The 24,607-nt window shown below is 38.0% G+C and overlaps 2 protein-coding genes across 2 annotated transcripts in view; one reads left to right on the forward strand and one right to left on the reverse strand.

The window, feature by feature from the left end:
- Positions 1–1,267: 1,267 nt before the first annotated feature.
- The window catches only part of mspo (M-spondin), a 379,491-nt gene continuing 356,151 nt past the window's right edge, over positions 1,268–24,607 (reverse strand). Inside the window, exons 6-7 of the mRNA XM_067771342.1 lie at positions 6,401–6,829; positions 1,268–1,995 (exon numbers count right to left, since the gene is read on the reverse strand). Coding sequence (XP_067627443.1) covers positions 1,983–1,995; positions 6,401–6,829 — 442 coding nt within the window. The 3' untranslated portion in view covers positions 1,268–1,982. The remainder of the gene's footprint in view (positions 1,996–6,400; positions 6,830–24,607) is intronic.
- On the forward strand, positions 12,464–13,187 carry LOC137243538 (WW domain-binding protein 11). The gene has a single exon (XM_067771343.1). The coding sequence runs from the start codon at positions 12,515–12,517 to the stop codon at positions 13,151–13,153; it is 639 nt and encodes a 212-aa protein (XP_067627444.1). The 5' UTR covers positions 12,464–12,514; the 3' UTR covers positions 13,154–13,187.

Raw genomic sequence — 24,607 nt, forward strand, 5'->3', positions numbered from 1 at the left:
TATTCCTGCCCATAGTGTGTTTACAGGAAATGATACACATTTACCCAGCTTATACATATACGCTTCAAATGTTTTTCTCAGAAAAATTTTCTATAATACTATTTTCGTTTGAGTTGTTCAAGTTTTTCAAAACAATAATCAGAGAAAGAACGAAAATTTCAAACTGTAAGGTTTTTTCTGAGACAAAAAAAAAAATTTTTTTGTCTTTGAATTTTAGTTTTCAACGAATATCTGAATAGTTGGCTTAACTTTCATGTTATTTTCAAAACCTTTTAAATTGTTAACAGATATTTTCGATGTCTGCTCATGGCATAATGCGTGCGCAGATGTCATAAACCTATCTGGTCTAGTGATATGCGCCTCCGATAGACGCCGCCGCCAATTTTCGTCGTTTTTCGCACGCCGCCGCCGAATGTCAAAAATGTAGGAGCGGCGTTCGGCGTGGTACTATATTTTTTTCTCATTTAAGACTGTCTAGGCCATTTATTGTTCATGTCAAAAATCGGTCTTATATGGTCGAAAGGGGTATCAATGGGATGCACATCACTGCCAGTCATAAGAATCCAGTTTCGAAATTTAACTCTTTCTAACCATTCAAAAGTTATTTGAGAAAACAGGCGCTTTCAATGCCAGGTTAACACGGATTTTTGTCGACAACGAGTATTAAGTGTTAGGCCAGAACATATCCTTCGGTGAAACTTCCATTTTAAGTATTTAAAATTTTTTCGGCAGACGATACATTACCAGTCCCTTAGACCGGGGTTAAGTTCGAAGCCTCCTTGGAGTAAGTGAACGAAAGACAGTCCCTCCGCTCCGAGCTTCTACTGCAATTTTTCAACGATTCGCGAGACTTTGAGGCAAAAACCTCTGATCTATCCGAAATGATCAAAAGTAGATTTCCTTAAATACATATCAACAAAACCTTGCGTAGGCCGGCGCGCAGATTTCGCGGCCGCCGCCGGTATATAATTGAGTCGACGCCGCCGCCGCCAATAAAGTGACCGGCGCAAACCTCTTATCTAGACACATTCCAAAAAAAAAAAAAAAAAAAATTATAATGATAATAATAAGAGTAAAGTAATAACAGATTGATATTTCCTTAATGTGTCTGAATAAATAAATTAACACATTTTTAGTATTTGCCATTGTGCAAATGTGAACATCGAGGAATAGTTAGATGAAATAGAGAGAAATACCCTATTTCCGTGATTTTACGGGGTGTGTACATTTTTTTTTTTAAACATTCTAAACTCCTCACAAGGTAAGTGTTAAAACCCTGGCGACACATTTTCATACATACATACATACATACATCGTAGTACGTTTTACTAGACATGTCTGATTTTTAAACAAAAAAAAAAAAAAAATGTTGAATATTTCATATAAATGTATCTGTTATTGACATTTTTTATAAACTATTCCATGTTTTGATAAAAACTTTTAAAGCCTGCCTATAATTAAAAAGCAGACAAATCTTTGTTTCAAAATAATATCAAACCTACCAAACATACAAGGCGAATCCAGTACCAGGTGTTGTTATACCAACAGCTGACTTCTTCTTCTTCTTTATTTTCGATACAGTCAGTTAATCGAAATCAATAACAATTTTATTTTGACTTGATATTCTTCTGCACGACGAATTGGTCGAATTCGCTTTTCCACCACCTGTTATGGATTCGCCTTGCAAACATATGATTAAAAGAACTTACATGGTAAATTTCCAAATATTTTACATAAAATCAACCGCTAACTGTACTTGTTTTTTGCGCGCTTTATGCACTGAGTATATACTATATAACCAACTGCGCAAGAACACTTGAATACGTTTAAATTAATGATTCTTAAAAAGTATGTTTACTTTTTTTTGACTTTTTTATGATTTTATAATTATTGTTTTTGCCTCTTCCTTAATAGACTTTATTTTCATTATTACACTTTTTTTCATAAAACAAATTATACGCTTACGTTACAAACTACGTCGTTCATGTGGTTGACCTGGAAAGATAAAAAAACATAAAAGTTATCAATGACGTCAAAGAAAATGCTCGCGGATAAGATCTTTATTGAGCTTTATTACATAGACAGCCATAACATCATGAGAAAAGCTCACAAAATAGCAAATTATATCGTTTACTATCGTTTAATAAACAATATAAGCCCGAAGGCGGGGTTTTGAACCGAAACAAAAGCGCATTCGGCTTTAATATACTGATCTATCCAATGCCGATACCCAAGCTAATAATCTACTTACTTATTTGAAAAGTTATGACCCTGCTTTATTTTGAATTAAACAACCCAACTCGGAGATAGTCGCACAAAGCTTGTGTGGAACTACTAGAGGTTTTATGAGTACGTGACAATCCGATGCACAACTTCAGAACTAATGCTATTCGCTGTAGGATACCTTTGATTATGGTGAGGGGGAGTACAGACTGTAAGCGTATGTGTAGTCACAACACTGGGGCATACTTAAAGGGGGGAAAGAATGTGCGTGGTAGACTAGATATGAGCAAAATCGGATAGTAAATCAGTTAATGGAAGTTATTGTAGACACAAAAAAAAAAAAAACAAATTAATCTATATACCTATATATATAAAAAGAAGTGTACATTTTGATTGTCACTCCATAACTCGAGAAAGATTGCCATGAAATTTTTCGGAAAGATACAGGAAGGAGAGATGTTGATTAGTTGATTTTGAAATCCCAAATCGGTTTAGCCATTCTTGAGTTATGATTTTTTTTTTGGAAAAATACTATATAAAAGAAAGTCGTGTTAGTTACATTACGCATAACTCAAGAACGGATGAACCAATTTGGCTGAAAATTGGTGGAGAGGTAGCTTATAACCAGGGAACGGACATACGGTACTTCTTATCCCATTCTGGCTAGGGCCTTGAGATCAAAAAGTGGACCGGTGTAATCCTGGGATGTGTTTGTACAATATGGGCATCAAATGGAATCTGTTTATGAGTACTTTGATACTGAGTATTTTTCGTACCCCTGGGTGACTTGGGTCTCGAGATATAGGCCAAACGTAGACCCGGGCACCCCTAGAATATGTTTATACAATATGGATATCAAATGAAAGCTGTTGCTGAGTGCTTTACTACAGGGTAATTTTCATACCTATTGGTGACTAGGGTCTCGAGATATAGGCCAAAACGTGGACCAGGGCACCCTAGAATGTTTTTATACAATTGGATATCAAATTGAATTTGTTGATGTGTGCTTTAGTGCAGAGTAATTTTTATATCGCTGTGTGACTAGGGTCTCCAGATATAGGCCAAAATGTGGACCCGGATACCCCTAGAAGGTGTGTGTAATATGGAAAGCAAATGAAAGCTGTTTATGTGTGCTTTAGTACAGAGTAATTTTAATATCGCTGAGTGACAAGGGTTTTGAGATATAGGCCAAAACGTCGACCCGGATACCTGTACAATGTGTGTGTATTATGGATATCAAATGAAAGCTATTGCTGAGAGCTTTAAAGTAATGTCCGTTGTAATATTCGATTTAGTAGCATCAACCTGGCAAAACTGATAAATAAGCATGCGAAGCCGAAATAAAGACGTGAATTAATAATACCCACATACCTACATATACATGTACCTATGTACGTCCTATTCGAGTTGCCTGAAATTTGGTGTATTAGTTTGCCTGTATTAGTATTTACGATCCTTTTTTCCGGGGACTAGACCAGAGACGGGCTGGGACTCTGACTAGAACCACCCTATCGGACTGGCAATAAGAGATGATGGAGAATGAGAAGAACTTGAGAGAAGAGAAAAGAGGGTAGGAGAAGGAGACTGAGAAAGAGATAGAGTGAGACGAAATAGAGATAGATGAATCGAAAAAGACGGAGGGAGGAATGAATAAAAGATTAAGAAAAATATAAGAGTGGGGAGGCCGAGTTAGACGGAAAGAGCTTATTAATATGAATGCAGATAGACCAAATTTAGGGCAGAACAACGTCTGCTTGGTCTGCGAGTGTATATATAAAATTCAAAAAGGCATAGATCGAGTTGCGCCCTAAACGGATCGACCGATCACGATTAAGATTTAATCACGCACTAGAAATCTTCCAAAGATGGTTATAGGCTAAACATAATTTCAATATAAAAAAAGAGGGTGGCATCTACCATACAAATGGAATAATGAAAATTGGTAAGGAGCTATATGACGTTAAGTCCTAACAGCACCAGTACTATATGCAACTGAAAAAAACAAAACAAATGGGACTTTTAGAATATGGCTGCCTTAAAAATTTAGGTTATTTGAACACGTAAAGTTTGATTGCAGAGTTGGGTTTGGCTGTTATTCCTTTAGTATTCTTTTATGTTATCTTCAGGTTTGGTATTTTTGGACACGCCTGGAGGAACCGGAAAAACACATTTCTGTTTAATTTGATATTAATTGATATAAGAGCAAAAAGAGAAATCACTATGGCAAGTGCTTTCTCAGATACCCTTTGTGTGGTGGACGTACAACTCCTCATTTAAATGACCACTCTCTGCCAACATCTGATACACCGATGTGCAACATAAGCAAATGGTGAGGCCAAAGTGAGCGTGTTGGATGTGTGCACCATGACTCATGAACAATCGGTGCAGGTTTTAGACCAAACCCCTAAGAATTTAAGGTGTAATCACCATCCCAAAGGTGGTGCTTTCCTGTTACTTGTTGAAACAGCCGCAGTTGAAGTAAATACGTGCTTTTTCGTCTATAGACGGCTTCACGTACAAACAATTTACTCTTTTTAGGAATATGAGAGGGCAATTTGGCAGCAGCTTTTACTAAACAACTTATTGAAATTAATTATGGCAAAATTCCTATTTCTTAACTGACAAATTTGATTTCTTTACCTGTAAGTTTTTGAGAAATTATGACATCACCTGAAGCTTTAATCGCTAATGTTTCTTCCAAATATTGAATCTATCTTTACAAACCATAAATGGCTTTGAGAAACGCATTTTAGGCACCTTAAAATGAGGATGTTAATATCACTAGAACCAAGACAACTTATCTCTCTTTTAACACAGTCGTGGAAGAGTCCCAAGCTGTGCATATCAGATTGAGTTTATTTGCTCCTTTGAGCCATCGAAAATTTCTCCTCATCGATCGATCCTTAAAAAAAGGGGCCCAAGGATTCCATTGATGCCGATTAATTTGCCTTTTCAATTTTAAATGCCTTAAATTTCCTATCCTTATCAATGCAGCTCAAGGACGATCATCAACTGCGAATCAAGGGATTTATGAGCGCAATACAAACCTTTATAGCTTCAGGGCTTCTGCAACTCAATTGTCAACCTCATCTACGCGTGGGGAATGCTGTTACAAATATGAATATATCATACAACAACAGTCATTAGTTGTAGCAGAAGACAATTTTACCAACTCATGTTTTACCCATGGTCAGTTACGCGTAGCCCGCATATTTTTATAGAAATCTGGGGTAAAAAATACGGGCATAAGCTAGTAATTTAAAAAGGAGGAAACAAATGACAAAGTTTATCGTTACTGTTGCGAGGTCAAGGCAAGGCAATCACAGACAAGGAAAGGAAGGGAAAGGAAAAATTAAAATGGGGGTAGAGAAAATGTATGACTAGAAGTGGAAGCCAACGTCGGAACCGAAAACGTAGTGGGATAATACCAATATATTATCGAACTGTTAACGGTTTGCAATCGACAAGTTTTGTCATTTGCTGTCAACAATTTTATACATTTATATACGAAAAGTTATCGATTTGTTTTCGAACTGGTCGATCAATTATGGAATGGTTAACGACTGTTTATCAAAAAATTATCAATAAGTTTTCAAGAAGTTTCGACAACTCCTACATGTTTTAGGCTTTCACCGAATTTAAAACGATTTAGAAGAGCATTTTCTAACTATTTTGGTGTTACTATTCACAAGACTATTTGAAACTTCTTCCTTCGTAGTCATAACCCTGCACTATACCGCCATAGCTTAGCGGCTGCCAGTATATTATCTGTCGACGAAATCTATCATACGAGATGTACAATGCGCATATGTAAGTACAGTTTCGTAATCAATATCTTTCGCTCTGTCCTTCATGCGCTGTCCTTAATAAACCCAAATCCAAATTGAAATTTCTTCTTTCCTTTTTAGTGTAAATTTTTTTATTTCTGTATATTTTTCTTTCTTATAACCACACATAAAAGTTAAACTGTCAGTCGTTGTCCAGCTGAACGTCACAGCATGTCCAACTGTCAATCTGGCAAATAAAAAAAAAAGTAAAAAGCAAACGAACTTTTCTAATTGCCACTGCCAATAGCGCTCCTATAATAAAACTGAGAATATTGCACACATACACACATACATGCATACTTAACACACAGGTCTTTATACTCGCTATCTACAACTTTCAATTCACTTACCAATTGAAGTAGGTCGTCGGGGAGTGGCAACCCTTTTCAGTACCACACCATTTTGATTCTTGCAGCGCTGGACATATTCGTCCGCCACGTTTGCCATGCCTTATGACCTTGCGATATCGATGCATTTCACCGATGCCACAACTTTTGCTACAGGCCGACCATTCAGACCAATGGCTGACACGGCAATCGCGTGACTTCGTACGTGATTTCGTACGTCGACGTTTTGGCAGTGATCCCATCCAATTTCCAACAGCGTAGGAGGATGATGACAATGACGATGTCGACGACGGAGATGTGTAAGAAGAGTTATTACTTGCCTCAGTACGAAGATAGCTGTTGGCAATATTTTGCATGATGGCATTTTTATCATTTTTCGGCACTACATTCGCGTTTTTGCTATTGGAGGCAGAATTGATGCTTTTGTTATAGCTACAAGTAGAAGAAAAATGAAAAGAGATTGAAAAAAAGGGTTTGTTAGTTACATATCATACAATTCTGTTTGTAAACCAATAGCAAATGTGTTTGTATGTGTATGTTGTTTGTCTTATGTAATAAAGTTTAATGTAACCGCACACACTTCGCTTGCCTTTAAACCCCTTTGACTGCAATTCGGTGCTACATATGTATGTATGTAAATTCAGTGTCTTTCCTTCTGGCTTTTCTACTCATGTTTTCCTGTATGCTCAAGCTGTGGTGAGTGCGTTTATGCTATACCAGTTTTATTGAGTATTCTCAGTTTGCTTGCTTGCATTGCTGCAATTTTACATGAAATTAATTTCGCGCAATTTCCATTAACCTCAATTCGAACCGACATATCAATATTTGCATGAACGATTGAATGCATGGATGAAGCGCTACGGGGGGATTGCTAACAACCGTGTGAAAGGTGAGAAAGTTGAATGCTGCAAAAATTAACAGTGGATCTGTTTGATAGAAATGTGATGGAGGGGTGGAGTTGTCGGAGGTATGGTAGCAAAAGTTTTATAAGTGCGAAAAATATCCGATTGGATTGAGTTTAATGTGTGTTGATCTTTCCTATATGGGCCAAATTTTTGTTTTTAGTTCTGACATTGATTGAAGTGACTTTATTGAAGCTCAACTTAATGATATGTGTGCAAAAGTTCAATACGAAAAATATTATGTGTTGTATAAAGGTTGAAGCTTTACATTCACCGATATCAAATTTTGTATTATTTTGAATTTCGGCTGTGCCGACGAATTCCTACCTTTCATGAATGAAGCTGAACAATAATCTTATCCCATTCGTAAAATCAAAATAATCTTCTGTAAAAGAAATAGTGAAAAGATGTAAATACCTAAGCGACTTTTAAGATAAATATAAATAAAAAAAATAATTTAAAAAAAATTTTTAGTTAAACGGTCTTACTTATGGCTATCAATACAAATTTGACGCGTCCAGCACTTTTATTTAATTGTCTGATCAACGCCCTAGATAGATGGCGAGTGTGATAACTAGTACCTAGGACCTACCTAATTATTTTCTAGCTTTTAGTGTTATTATTACTTAATGTATGTAATGTTTTCAATAAAACCGTTTAATTTAAAAATGTTTTTTAGTTATTTTATTTTCAAGTTTTTAGCTTTATTTAATTTCCAATTATTTCTCGTTCTATTTACTTCATTTAGTGACTCATTATTACAAGGACCATTTCGTGACAATTTTTTACAATCTAAGTCCTCAATACATAATCCTTCCAAAGATTTTATTCGACTCGTCGCCACGTATGCTTGTCCCTCCTCGAACTCCAAAGTATTTTGATGTCACTTCTACTGGACTGTATGTAATATGTGTTCCAAATATGAGGCAAATCGGACCACAAATTCGATTTTTTTTAATTTTCGATCCATGCGCCACCTATCGGAAGTTTTTTCTTATTATTCCATTGTCATCGGGTTCTGAACTATATTCCAAGTTGTAAGCTTGTAGCTTAACGGCAAGTTACTTAAACTTTAATTAAAAAATTCGTTCACAACGGCCGGCTGGCCGCTACACAGTCAAGCTAAATAAAACCGTTTAAAGATAGGTAGGTACTTTGTGTGAGGATGCAAAGTTCCACGTTTTGTGTGGTATGTATGAAAGAGCTTTGACCATGAATAACTTATCTCAAAAATATATGCCGAAAACGAAGGTATTTGACGAAATTACAATATATGCTATATACGTAAGCATTTGGTGAAATTGGAAGCATCTAGCTGTTAAAATGGGCCAGTAATTACGAAAAACCTACTTATCTGAACAATCGGCTGGGGGGATATATGATGTATATACTACCACTCTTATCCATTTCTATAAATGAAATATACGAAAGCATATGGTGAATTCTGAAGCTTCAATCTGATAAATTGAGTATGATATGACAAAAATCCTCTTTTTCTGGAAAATCGGTTGTATGGGGGATATATGATATAGTTGTCCGATCCGGCCGGTTCAAAATGTCTAAGCGGAGGCCTAAATATACCCGCTCACCAAACTTTACCAATTCATCTCAAAAATTGAGGGAGTAGTTTGCATACAAATAGACAGACGGACAGACGGACATGGCTAAATCAATACAGCTTATCATCCTGATCATTTCGGTATATTTATTGGTGGGTCTATTTCTTCACCCTTAAAGGAATTTCAATTTTGAGATTCGTGAAAAACTTAATATACAATTTCATTTTCATGAAAGGTATAAAAATGTAGCCATGCCAAAACTAAAGCTACATTCAAGCCAAACCTGTTAAATTTGTACCAGCATTTGTTATCAATAGCGAAAAAGGTAACCAAAATGTCCCAAGGGTAGTTTACTTTTTCGAAATATTAACTTCTCCAAGCGGTTTTCAAATTTGAAAAAATGCAGTAATAAACATATTTTTGGTATATAATACTTTGAATAATACATTGAATTGTTTAAATGACTTAGTTTTAATCATTACAGAGCATAAACTTAGATTTCATTGTACTGGCTGATTTCAAGTTCACAGAACATGCATATTAATTTATTCACATTGTAAATATCGACGTGCCGTACGAAAATTAACACTTTCTCATTTTTTTACAAAGAAATTCTATGAAAAAAATTTTGAAAGTGTTATGCCTATCTCACACAGAGGCTTAATGAAGTAATAAGCCAAGTTTTCTACATTAAAGCCCTAATTGAACTCAATCTTCCTTACAAAATACAAATTCTTAATTATCTCATTATTGCTTTATTAAAAGCCTAATCCATTGGAAAATCCAACCGGGTTTGCTTGGTGCTTCGAATTTTATTGTCAATGTAACAAATGACTTTCTCGGAGAGTCAGAGCGCGCTAAAGGCCTTGAACTCAAATGTCGACAACACAAATTCGATCACTGAATGCCGCAGATCTCTTAATCAGATGGCCCAGCAATTCAGAATTAGCCTTGTATGGGTTCCTGGTCACAGGGGTATTGAAGACACTTGTGTAGCTGACGAGCTGGGCAGGAAAGGTACAACCACCCACATACTTCCTGAAAATGACTCCGTAGGTATACCAATGGCCTCTTTTAAGTTCCGTGTGAGCACGAGCACTATAGGTAGGGCGAATATGCTCTGATCAACGCTTCCTACATGAGAGACACCAAAGTTGGTGTGGCCATCCTATGATAAAGGTCGCACTAACACTCTCTTGACCCTGATTAAATCAGGACCTTCGACGTTGATAAGGGTTCTTACCGGTCACTGCTTGATAGGTACTCACGCCGCTAGGATGGGCGTCGTATCGCACGATTATTGCCGCAGCTGCAGATGTATTGAGGAGGAGGAAAGCGTGCAGCAACTGCTGTGCCAATGTCCGGCACTGAGCAAAAGAAGGTTGGCCGCTTTCAGTCAACAATTTTTAACTGATCTCGCGGAGGTCTCCAGGCTCGACATTAGGACGTTAGCAAAATTTATTGATTCCACAAAGTGGTTTGAAGCGCAGAAGCTGTTAGAGCAAGGGTTGATTAAACCATTTCTAGGGCATCATAATGGGCCCATTGGTGACCTAAATGTTGGGATGGGCAGCAGTCTTCTTGGTCCGGTCATTTTACCCTAACATAACTTAATAAATGACAATAATTTACAAAAAAAAAATATAAGCACACAAAAAAAAATTCAAAATTTAATTTTCGCAGCTACAAAGATAATATGGCGTTTTCGAAAATAGGCGCATATTTCGTTAGGTGCAACATCTATGGATAGTTCCACATGCATTTTATTTTACTCAGCTGAGCAGAGCTCACAGAGTATATTAACTTTGTTCGCATAACGGTAATCCGTAATGGCATAAACTAATCGAGATAGATATAGCTTCTATATATGAAAATGATCTGGGCGAAAAAAGAAGTTTATTTAGCCCTGTCGGTCGGTCCGTCCGTAAACACGATAACTTGAGTAAATTTTGGGGTATCTTGATGAAATTTGTTATGTAGGTTTCTGGAAACTCATCTCAGATCAATATTTAAAATCAACGAAATCGGACTATAACAACGCCCACTTTTTTGATATCGAAAATTTCGAAAACCCCCAAAAAGTGCGATAATTCATTACCAAAGACGGATAAGGCGATGAAACTTGATAGGTTGGTTGACCTTATGACGTAGAATAGAAAATTAGTAAAATTTTGGACAATGGGCGTGGCACCGCCCACTTTTGAAAGAAGGTAATTTGAAAGTTTTGCAAGCCGTAATTTGGCAGTCGTTGAAGATATAATGATGAAATTTGGCAAGAGCCTTACTATATTGATATATATGTGCTAAATAAAAATTAGCGAAATCGGATGACGAACACGCCCACTTTAAAAAAAAAAAATTTAAGTCAAATTATAACAAAAAAATTGAATATCTTTACAGTATATAAGTAAATTATGTCAACATTCAACCCCAGTTATGATATGATGCAACAAAATACAAAACTAAAAGAAAATTTAAAAATGGGCGTGGCTCCGCCCTTTTTCATTTAATTTGTCTAGAATACTTTTAATGCCATAAGCCGATCAAAAATTAACCAGTCCTTGTGAAATTTGGTAGGGGCATATATTCTATGACAGTAACTGTTTTCTGTGAAAATGGCCGAAATCGGTTGAAGCCACGCCCAGGTTTTATACACAGTCGACCGTCTGTCCTTCCGGTCGGTCCCTAACACGATAACTTGAGCAAACATCGAAATATCTTTACTAAACTTAGTTCACGTACTTATCTGAACTCACTTTATTTTGGTATAAAAAATGGCCGAAATCCGACTATGACCACGCCCACTTTTTCGATATCGAAAATTCAGAAAAATGAAAAAAATACCATAATTCATACCCTTTAAGTTCAGATTATAAAATCCCAAAAAAGATCATAAAATAATGCCAAACCCTTTTGAAAATAGCCAAAAATTCGTGAAGTAAAAATGTCTTGTTATTGATGTTAGAGAAAAATTGCAAAGTTTACAAACGGCGATGGTTACTAGGAGTGGTTAAAGGCTTTTGCCTTTACACTGGTATGAATGTTGGAGATCCGAGTTCAATACTCAGATCCCGAGAAGCTAGCTGATGAAGAAGTGAAATTCAGAAACATGTCCTAGTAACCATCGCTATTTGTAAACTTTGAAATTTTTATCTAATTTCAATAACAAAACAATTGTATAAAGCAATATGAGCAAGTCTCGCTAATTAAATACAGATGATAAAATTTCTTCATTTCTCAGAAATTTCCATAGAAGTCCGAGCTCTATTGATAAGTAATCAAACTGGAGGAAAAAATTTCAACTTTTCTTTACAATACGTTCCAATTTACATACATACCTAAGCACTCCCGAAAGAATAATTATCAACTTTTTGAGTCACCTTGCTATCCACTACCTCACACTTCATTTCATGGTCATTACCTGATAAGATAATATCACCACCTGGTAATGCACCCTTTACCGTATAATCAGTGCATAATTACAAAATGATTGATAACTTAAAATGAGCGTTAATATATGCAGACAACAAAGAAAGCGAACAAATAATTTTCGTAACTGGAAATATGAAAACAGTTGATAATATTTTTTTGTAGAAGACAAACAGCTTAAAAGTTGCAATGCTAGTTTAAATAGAAAATTCGAAAAAATTAATAAAATGCCCGTACATGCACGTGTTGGCATGGGTCACTCTATCGGACCAGTACGTATGGGCCCAAAAAAAATGGGCATGGGGCCTGGTCCAGCTTTCGTAAGTCGTCCAACTGCGCTTTCGCCTGGACCAGCTTTTGCAGGCCGACCACCTGCCACACCTGCCGTTGGACCAGCCTTTCGTCCACCAGGTCAAACACCTGGATCTGTTGCACGTCCACCACCACCATCTCAAGTAAATGTGAATGTCAATTCAGCACCACGTACAGTAGTTAATGAAGTTATTGTTGGTGGGCCGCCACCTTTGCTACCCGCCGCCGGATTAATACTTGGCACCTCTTTGGTTGCTGGCGCAGTAATGGGCGCTGCAGCAGCGTCAGCTCTTTCTGGACCAAGAGAAGTAATTGTAACTGCACCACCACCGCAGCCATCCACAGTGATTGTGAATACACCGGGAGTACAGCAACAAGAAGCAGCATCGTCAACTGTGGTTGTAAACTCAGGTGCACAAGTAACAGCGCCACCACCAACAACAACAGTTGTGGTGGAGAATGGAGGCCAGCGACCACAGGCATCAACAGTGCTGACAGAAACAGTAGTTATACCGCCAAGACAGAATAGTTGTTGCTGTTGCGTATTATTATGAGATGATATATAGTACTGTGTAAAATAAGGATGAAGTGAAGGAGTTAAAAGTGTATAAACACAAAAAAAAAAAGGTTAAAAATAAAAATAGTTGAATATCTGGTATATATTCTAATGAAGATATTTTGTTAAAATTTTTTTATTTAATAGAAAGTTGCTAAACATTTAAATATTATAAAACTTTAGGTTCATCTATGCTCACGGTATGGGGGAATTTAGAACCCAAGTGTAGGCGTAGTGTGTTGTTATCGAAAATTTATCAAATATTTTATCAAAAACCTATCGATTATTTATCAATACGTTATCGCAAAACTATCAATTGTTATCAACGAAGCGAATAACCGATACAATATCAATGTAAAGTGATGGCACATCTGTAATGCCTATTTTAAGAAGCCGATAAGAAATCAAGGCCGATGACTTGACGATTATAAGCCAACGATAATTATTTGCTATCGATAACAAGCCAATAAAGAAAAAAGATTATTCAGTATCAGGTCTCCCCGGGACGAAGCTGACAAAACTCTTCGTAAAAAACTCGAAATTATTTGTTTCTGAAATTTGTGGCTGTACTTGGTACTCACGCCCTTTTACTTCCTTTATATTAGGTCGGTTGAATTTTTGCCCACTATTCATACAAATATTGCAATTGATTTTTAAGTAACTTCTCATTGAGCTACAAACGTGAAACGTGCAGTAGAGAACTATTGTATTTGGGGTTCTTCAATTAATGTTTTATTTAACAAATTAATACAACTTAAATTCAAATTATGTATTTAAAATATTCCGCACTTCGTTGCTGTTGATGCTTATGTGTCAACTGTTATGTTTGATGAATCGAAAAAAGAGCCAAAGCTAAGCACATACATACATATGTATGTATGCTGCCTACTTGCACATTCGCTACGAAGTATTGGAAGGCAACAGTTAAATCATATGATTACTTAGTGGTTTTGTCATGCCAGTGGCATAGTGTAAATTCATACTGGTGGGTACGTGGGATGACCCATTTAAATGCAAACCTTGTTGCGGATTGTACATGCCGCCCCCCAATGCTGAATCCAGCATGATATGTGAAAACGTAGATTGGGTGACTCCGGGGAAGAAAAACTGAAATAGGAAATAGGCATAGTTTGCGTAAAAAATTGTCATATTAAGTGGAATCGAGTGAGTTGTCTTCATTGGTGGGAATTGGCAATCGGCAAATTTTCGAGATAGAGCGTTTGTATACACAAGTTTGCGTACGTATAGTAGCAACACGTACTAGCTGGTCTGATCCGGGATGTAGTGCTACAATAAGTCCTAACATCCATTGGTTTGGTGGTAGCCGCTCATCTTTAACTAGTACCAGTTCGTTAACGGCGAGGTTCGGTTCCACGTGTTTCCATTTAGGTCTCGATTGAAGGTGTGAAATCCAGTCCGTCGTCCATTTTGACCAAAATTGTTGGACTAAGCGTTGTAATTCAAGATATTGCGCGGAAATAGGTTTAATATCGGAATTCGGTTCCGGTGGGCACAGTAAAGCATCGCCGATTAAAAAATGTTCAGGCGTTAGAACAAAAAGATCGTCGGGATCTGCGGTGAGGGGCCACAGTGGTCTCGAATTGAGACAGGCCTCGAATAAAATTAGTCCCACAATCGCTGTATAAATCACTGCAGAGCCCACGGCGGCCGACAAAGCGCTGTAAATCCCACAAGAAATGTTCAGTTGTCATTCCTGTAACTGCTTCCAAATGAACTGCTTTGGTTGCTAGACATATAAATATTGTTATATAGCCCTTGTAGACCGTGTGCCCGCGATATCTGGATGCCTTGATTTCAACGGCTCTTGTGTAGTCCACACCTGTTGGGATAAAGGGTCGGCGAGGGGGGTTGATACGCTGTGTAGGTAAATCACCCATCAATTGTGTAGTGGGCCTGGGCTTGTTGCGGAAGCATTGGATGCAGTGCCGAAGATGGTTCTGTACGGTTTTCCGTGGTTGGATGATCCAAAATTGATGTCGAATATAAGAAAGAGTGAGATGTGCTCCGCCATGCACAGTGAGGTGATGAGCATGGTCGATTAAAATCTTCGTAAAGTGGTGATTACTCGGCAAAATTATAGGATGCCTTTGACGATACGGTAGCACTGAGTCCTTTAGACGACCTCGTACTCTCAAAATATTATAGTCATCTAAAAATGGCGTCAAACTGACCAATTTACTCTTATTCTGTAGCTGCTCTTTCTTCCGAATCAGCCTGACCTCGCTTTCAAAAGCTTCCATTTGTACAATTTTGACAATAGCGAATAGACTCAATTGCAGCTCGGTAGAAGTAAGCGGTCCGAATATTGCTTGCATGCCATTCCTTGATTTCGCCTTCAGATTGTGTATAAAACGACCCAACCATGCTGTTATGCGCACAAGCTTGGTATACGTGGAATATCTGCCTAGAAATGAACTTTCTGTAATATTCGCATGTACATTTACCTTAAGTACTCTTTCCTCGGTAGCTGTTCGATCTATGTTGGCTTCACTAACACTACCTTGTATCCAGGTGGTTTTGGGCTATTTTAACCAAACAGGTCCATTCCACCATAACTGCATATCTGCAAGTTGTTTCGAAGTGAGACCACGAGTTGCAAAATCTGCCGGGCTCTCATTGGTACGTACATGATTCCATTGATTTGATGTAGTAATAGACAAAATTTTGCTTACGCGATTTTGAACATAAGTTTTCCACTTGCTAATATCACCCTGGAACCAATACAGTACTATCATAGCATCTGTCCAATAAAAAATAGGAATTTTGGTTTGTATACCATTCAGGCTTCTTTGCACCCAACTACCGAGGGTCGTAGCTAAGACCGTCCCACAGAGTTCAACTCGTGGAATGGTAATTACAGATGTTGGGGTGACCTTGGTTTTGGCCGCAACCAAATAGGTGTGAATATCACCGGTGTGCAAGTGCACACGAAGATACACCGAAGCGGCGTAAGCTGACGTGGAACCGTCACAAAAAGTATGTAGTTCCATGGATTGAACGATTGGTGAGATGAAAAGCAAACCCAACGTGGAATGGATATGGTGTTCACTTGCAGCAATTCGGAGACGAACCTTTGCCAAACCATACCGATATTAGATGGCAACTCCTCATCCCAGTGTAAAGCGGTGATCTGACTGTCTTCACGCTGTATCTTCATTGTCCATATCTCTTTCAAAATTATCTTGGCTGCAATTGTTACAGGACTTAAAAACCCTAAGGGGTCGAACAGACGAGCGATGGTGGACAACACTGAACGTTTCGTCATTGAGGGGTTGATTGCGAAATTATGGAAAAAAGGTGAAAGAGTCGCGAGTGGGTTGCCAATATAAGCCGAGTTTTTTTACAGCTGCCTTGTCGTTGAGCGGTAGCGAAGCACCAGATGTTTGGTGTTCAGCTGGTATAGATTGCAACAGCTCGGGCGAATTGCTTGCCCACTTTCTAAGCTCCATGCCAGCTGATCGTAAGGCTGAAATCAACTGATCGCGCATAAGTGTCGCCGTTTCAATAGAATCGCGTCCACTGAGGACATCATCCACATAAATGTCATTATGTAAAATATTTTCGGCGAGAGGAAAGCGGTCCCTTTCATCCAGTGCAAGTTGATGTAGTACTCCAATTGCAGTAAAGAGCGCTGATGCTGTGCCAAACGTGACTGTGGTTAGGCAATACTCCTGAACCTGTCCATCTTTATTTCGCCACAGAATTCGTTGGTATTGATAATCATCGGGATGCATGTCGATGCATCTATGTATTTTTTTATATCGGCTAGAAAAACGTACTTGTGCATTCGCCACCTTAAAATTAGGGCTGGAAGAGCGTTCTGTAATGCCGGACCTGTGCAAAGTAGATCGTTCAGCGATCGGCCGTTCGACGTTTTTGAGGAGGCGTCGTAAACGATTCGCACCTTTGTTGTAAGACTCGGTTTTAACTACCGCATGGTGCGGTAAGACGAATGAAGTTACCGTAGGTTTGTTGGTTATAGTATAGGTATGATGCTGCTCCTCGCTTGTGAGTGCTGGTGTTATTTGGTTTAATGTGAAGTAGCTTTCTATGTCTTCGAAATATTGATTTCGTAGATTGAAGTCACGTTGCAAACGACGTTCGAGATGGTAAAATCTATTCAATGCAATTTGCTTTGATTTACCTAACGTTTGGTTGGGATCAAATAACGATTTTAACGGTAACCTTACTAAGTATTTGCCATTTCCCTGTCTAGTATGCGTGCTACGAAAGAACTCTTCACACCACTAATCTTGTTCGGATAATTGTGTTTCAGTTGGAACGCTGTTTCGCTCTCATAGAATTTTTGCACAAGACCCTCCAACTCAATATTATTATGATGGCATCGAACTACAACAGTGGGTGCTGGGTCGGAGTGGATTCTTCCAGATAAAATCCATCCCAAACGAGTGTTTTGTGTTATGGGTTGATCCGGTTTGCCGATTCGAGTTTCTGGCAACATGATCTGTGCTATCATGTCGGCGCCGATAATAATATCAATCCTTTTTGGTTGGTAGTACTGGGGGTCGGAGAGTGGAAGATTGGTTACATGCTCTAAGTGTGAAGGAACAATGGCTTTGCTTGGCAAATGTGCTGTAAGATGCCTTAATACAAACGCGGAGGCAATGCGAGCAGCAAAATTCATGCTCGAGAACGATCGTATGGTACAACTAACGATCGATTTGGTGTGGTTAGATCCAATTGACCCTACTCCACATATTTCAGCAGAGGTAGGGATTTTTTTGAGATCTAAAGTTTGAACTATATTTTCCGAGATAATGCTTCCCTCGGACCCCTGATCGATGAGGGCGGAAGCTGGTACTGATTGGTTGGTGGCGTCGTTGCTTAGTGACACAAAAGCTGTAGCAAGGATTACATGTCGAGGTTGACGTATGGTCGGACGGGCCACATTGCAATCCGAGTAATCTGCTGCTACATAAGCATGCGCGTTCAGAAGACGCGGTGAAGTATCGGAGACATTCTTGGAGGACGCTGCGGTGCGAGGAAAAGATGTTGGATGTGTTGGGTTGTAACCCGTGGGGTGTGCTGCTCCGCCAGTAGAAAATTGATATGGATTATAATTTGTAGTTGCTATAGAAGGTTGTGGGTTGCAAGGAAAGTGTAGTAGCGTATGGTGACGCTTACCACATTGTAAACAGTTCTTGCTGCTGGAGCACTGTCCGCATGAATGAGATTTGCTGAGGCAATTAAGACATAGTTTGATTTTGTCAACTATTGCCTTTCTTTCATAGTAGTCTTTAGAATGGAATGTTGGACAACGTCTTATAATATGCATTTCACCCCAAACGCCACAATTGTCTTGTTGAGGCGTACTCCTCTTCTCGGAAACATGATAACTCTTTACCTTATGACTGGACCGTGATGATTGCTTAGGTGGTTGCATATTAGAATGGTTTTGCGAAGTGCGGTTTTTCGATGATATTGGAGAGGATATTGCATTCGATGCGATATCGCGGTTTTCGGTGGCGTCTATAGCGAAAAGTCGTGTTGTGAGACAGGCTTCCAAATCAGAAAAGGTGGGAACATCCGTTTTATTGCCGAGATGGCGCTCCCATGCTTGATGCGTATCGAATGGTAGCTTAGTGGCTAAATAATGAGCGATCCAATGATCGCACTCCGAAATTGGTAGTTTAAGACGCTTGAATTCGTTAATGCAAAGATTGGCCACATTCAGCATTGACTTTATTTTGTCGGATCTCTCTTTAGTGAGAGCCGACAGCTTGTATAGGGTGTTCATGTGGTGGGAAAATATTATACGTGGGTTATTATACCTTTTTAGCAGCATCTCCCATGCCGTAGTATAATTAGCTTCAGTGAGTAACATTTGATGAATATCCACGTCCCTGTCCGCTGGAAGCCCTTCCTTCAAGTAGTCAAATTTCTTTATAGGACTGAGCTCAACATTGAGATGAACTAACCGAATGAAAGAGTCATGAAAACCTGGCCATTTATGAATTTACCAGAAAACGTAGGAATTGGTAAGTGGGGAAATTTAATTGATCACGAACATTTTGTTTGTTGAACTGAGGGTTGTGAACTCGCGTTCGGTTCTTGGGGTGTTGTTGTGTTACCAAACAACACAGGTCGAAATGCATCTCTTCAAATTTCGCGGCAATATCATTTTTAAGATAGGCATGCTCCTTTTCAATAACAGAACAGATAATAGTTTCGTGACTCGCACGGAATTCTTTGTTGAGGTCATCAATCCGCTTTATTCGCTGTTGAAAATAGCTCTTTGTTTTCCTTGTGACAGAGTCTTTCTTAAAATTCGCAAAGGTTTTTTCTAGCGAGGTAAACCTGCACATTTGCAATTTTATCAAATCATCGACTTCTACTTGTTCACTCATTTTATTTAAGAACTCCACTTAATATAAACAACTCAATAAATACACACACTTACCGCCGCTACTCCTGATTTTCGTTCCCCCAGAATACCTTTTGATCTTGTTGTTGCTGTGATACAAATTTTTTGCTGGTTTGATATATTGTGAATTTCACGTACTTTTCCGACGTCTCGCTTGTTATTTTGAAGAAATTTGTTCGAAGATTTCCCTTATGGGCCACCAAATTATGTGTAGTAGAGAACTATTGTATTTGGGGTTCTTCAATTAATGTTTTATTTAACAAATTAATACAATTTAAATTCAAATTATGTATTTAAAATATTCCGCACTTCGTTGCTGTTGATGCTTATGTGTCAACTGTTATGTTTGATGAATCGAAAAAAGAGCCAAAGCTAAGCACATACATACATATGTATGTATGCTGCCTACTTGCACATTCGCTACGAAGTATTGGAAGGCAACAGTTAAATCATATGATTACTTAGTGGTTTTGTCATGCCAGTGGCATAGTGTAAATTCATACTGGTGGGTACGTGGGATGACCCATTTAAATGCAAACCTTGTTGCGGATTGTACACAAAGGTTAGCCGACCGTGATATTGCAACAAAAGGAAAAAAATCCGTTAGGTAACGCACGGATCGAAATAATTAGATAAGAATTGAAAATTTTCAAACCAGCTTTTAAGTAACTTCTTGATGAGCTAGAGACGTGAAGTTTCAAACTTAATTCAGAGTTCGATGACAGCCGATGACACGATACAAAAATATTCGCTAGGGGCGTACGGGATGAGATATTTAGGAAAACCGTACGAAGCGGAGGGAATTTTGGGATTGATTTTTATGTAAGTTCTCATTGAGTTACAACTGTAAAACTTATCGGATAGGATAAGACGCCGATAGAATTTAAGAAAAGGAGAAAAAAATTCAGTTAGGTGGCGCACGGATCGAAATATTTAGACAGGAGTTTGGAAATTTGGAGTTTTGAGACCGGTTTTAAAGTAACTTCTCATTGAACTACAAACATGAAACCTCAGAGACAGGTTAAGACACCGTGAGAAAGGAACAAAAGGAGAAAAAGATTCCGTTATGTGGCGCCCCGGAGCGAAAAAGTTAGATAATAATTTAGAAATTTGAAACCGGGTTTTAAGTAACTTCTCGATGAACTAGATACTAACAATTTAGAGCTTAATTCAGAGGTCGATGACAGCCGATGAACCATTACAAAAAGTCTCGCTAGGGGGCGCATATTTTAGAAAAATCAAACGGAAGGGAGGGAATTTTGGGATTGGTTTTTATGTAAGTTATCATTGAGATACAAGCATAAAACTTAACAGATAGGTTAAGACCCCGAGGAAATGTAAGGAGAAAATAAAAAGAAAATAAAAAAGTTTTAAGCACTCCCTTTATATAAATGGACAAAAATCAGTCAAAACTGTCTCCTTATGTAAAGACATATTCTTGCTAAACTTTGACTTTTAAATTTTGACATAGAAATTGCAACAATATTTATGAGAAGTAAAAATATAAAGGTGGAGCGCAGTTGATTGACTAATAATATCTCTTTTCCTACCAGCTTTGTAATCTAAGTAATGTGCGCTCCACTTTTATATTTTTACTTACAATTTGCAAGAATATGTCTTTATATAGGAAGAAATTTTTCGCTGATTTTTGTCCATTTATATAAAGGAAGTGCTTAAAATTTTTTTATTATACTCAGTTGAGCAGAGCTCACAGAGTATATTAACTTTGATTGGATAACGGTTGGTTGTACAGGTATAAAGGAATCGAGATAGATATAGACTTCCATATATCAAAATCATCAGTATCGGAAAAAAATTTGATTGAGCCATGTCCGTCCGTCCGTCCGTCCGTCTGCCCGTTAACACGATAACTTGAGTAAATTTTGAGGTATCTTGATGAAATTTGGTATGTAGATTCCTGGGCACTCATCTCAGATCGCTATTTAAAATGAACGATATCGGACTATAACCACGCCCATCTTTTCGATATCGAAAATTTCGAAAAACCGAAAAAATGCGATAATCATTGCCAAAGGCGGATAAAGCGATGAAACTTGGTAGATGGGTTGACGTTATGACGCAGAATAGAAAATTAGTAAGATTTTGTACAATGGGCGTGGCACCGCCCACTTTTATAAGAAGGTAATTTAAAAGTTTTGCAAGCTGAAATTTGGCAGTCGTTGAAGATATCATGATGAAATTTGGCAGGCACGTTACTACTATTACTGTATACGCGCTAAATAAAAATTAGCAAAATTGGATGAAAAACACGCCCACTTTTTAAAAAAATTTTTTTTAAACTCAAATTTTAACAAAAAATGTAATATCTTTACTGTATATAAGTAAATTAAGTCAAAATTCCACTCCAGTAATGATATGATGCAACAAAATACAAAAATAAAAGAAAATTTCAAAACGGGCGTGGATTTGCCCATTTTCATTTAGTTTGTCTAGAATACTTTTAATGCCATAAGTCGAACAAAAATTTACCAATCCTTCTTAAATTTGGTAGGGGCATAGATTCTATGACGGTAACTGTTTTCTGTGAAAATGGGCGAAATGGGTGGAAGCCACGCCCAGTTTTTATACACAGTCCACCGTCTGGCCTTCCTCTCGGCCGTTAACACAATAACTTGAGCAAAAACCGATATATCTTTACTAAACTTAGTCCACGTACTTATCTGAACTCACTTTATCTTGGTATAAAAAATGGCCGAAATCAGACCATAACCACGCCCACTTTATCGATATCGAAAATAACGAAAAATGAAAAAAATGCCATAATTCTATACCAAATACGAAAAAAGGGATGAAACATGGTAATTGGATTGGTTTATTGACGCAAAATATAACTCTGGAAAAAACTTTGTAAAATGGGTGTGACACCTACCATATTAAGTAGAAGAAAATGAAAAAGTTCTACAAGGCGAAATCAACAGCGTTTGGAATCTTGGCAGGAATACTGTTAGTGGTTTTGCATATATAAATAAATTAGCAGTACCCGACAGATGATTTTCTGGATCACCTGGTCCACATTTTGGTCGATATCGTGTAAACGCCTTCACATATACATCTAAGGGCCACTCGCTTTTAAAACCCCCATTAATACCTTTAATTTGATATCCATATCATACAAACACATTCTAGAGTCACCCCTGGCCCACCCTAATGGCGATATCTAGAAAAGGCGTCCACCTATAGACCTAATGCCCACTCCCTCTTAAAATGCTCAGTAACACCTTTCGTTATTTACCCATATCGTACAAACATTCTAGAGTCACCCCTGGCCCACCCTTATGGCGATATCTCAAAAAGGCGTCCACCTATAGACCTAATGCCCACTCCCTCTTAAAATGCTCAGTAACACCTTTCGTTTGATACCCATATCGTACAAACGTTCTAGAGTCACCCCTGGCCCACCCTAATGGCGATATCTCGAAAAGGCTTCCACCTATAGAACTAAGGATTACTCCCTTTTAAAATACTCTTTACCACCTTTCATTTGATACCCATATCGTAAAAACACATTCTAGAGTCACCTCTGGCCCACCCTAATGGCGATATTTCGAAAAGGCGTCCACCTATAGACCTAATGCCCATTCCCTTTTAAAATGCTCAGTAGCACCTTTCGTTTGATACCCATATCGTACAAACACATTCTGGAGTCACGCCTGGTCCACCTTTATGGCGATATCTCGAAACGGCGTCCACCTATGGAATTAAGGATCACTCCCTTTGAAAATACTCATTAACACCTTTCATTTGATACCCATATCGTACAAACATTCTAGAGTCACCCCTGGCCCACCCTAATGGCGATATCTCAAAAAGGCGTCCACCGATAGACCTAAGGCCCGCTCCCTCTTAAAATGCTCAGTAACACCTTTCATTTGATACCCATATCGTACAAACAAATTCAAGAGTCAGCCCTGGTCCACCTTTATGGCGATATCCCTAAATGGCGTCCATCCATAGAACTATGGCCTACTCTCTCTTAAAATACTCTTTAATACTTTCCATTTGATACACATGTCATACAACCACATTCCAGGGTTACCCTAGGTTCATTTTCCTACATGGTGATTTTCCTTATTTTGTCTCCATAGCTCTCAACTGAGTATGTAATGTTCGGTTACACCCGAACTTAGCCTTCCTTACTTGTTTTATTTTTATTTTTTTATTTTAAACTGCATAGCAGATTTTGCAATGTGAAGTTGTATTATTTTTTTTGCAATCAATAGCAATGAATTTAGAAAAACTTCTAGCAAATCTGGTATTCTATGTTTTGCCCTAACTTTGGTCCATCTGCATTATTTTTAAGGACTTCTTACTTTCCCTCCTCACCTATTGACCTTTTCTTTATACTTTTATACACTCCCTTCTTTGCGTCTTATTCTCCCTATACGTCCTTTCTATGTCTTTTCTCTTTAGCTCCCTCTCTTTCTCTCTTCCTCGCTCCACCTATCCCTATATCTCTCCCTTCTTCTAACACTATCTGTCTCTTTCTCCTTACCTCGCTTTTCTTATCTCTAGTTCTTTTCATACTTCTCCATCCCTTGTCCCAGTACCAGTTCCAGTCCCACAGGATGTATGTAATTTTGAATGCTGTTCCATAAAAAATAAAAACCAAAACTGTTCTCTAAAAGAAAAGCGTGTGAACCACCATTAAAAAAAAAAAAAATAAATAAATATAATAAATAATAAATAATTTGATTTGAGGTATGAAAAATAGATAATATCCGATTCTCAAACCTAATCAATATGCTCAAAAACTTCCATGAAAAACCGCCGAGCCATTTCGAATGAGTACAACTACAAGGCTGTGAAATGCGTATTTATGCCCGCTGTACTTGTACACAGAGTGTATTAACTTTGATTGGATAACTGTTGGTACAAGTATAAAGGAATCGAGATAGATATAGACTTCCATATAACAAAATCATCAGTAGCGTAATTTGATTGAGCCATGTCCGTCCGTCCGTCTGTCCGTTAACACGATAACTTGAGTAAATATTGAGATATCTTCACCAAATTTGGTACACGAGC

The sequence above is a fragment of the Eurosta solidaginis genome, chromosome 3 (genome assembly GCF_040869045.1).
Source record: "Eurosta solidaginis isolate ZX-2024a chromosome 3, ASM4086904v1, whole genome shotgun sequence".
NCBI classification, from domain to species: domain Eukaryota; kingdom Metazoa; phylum Arthropoda; class Insecta; order Diptera; family Tephritidae; genus Eurosta; species Eurosta solidaginis.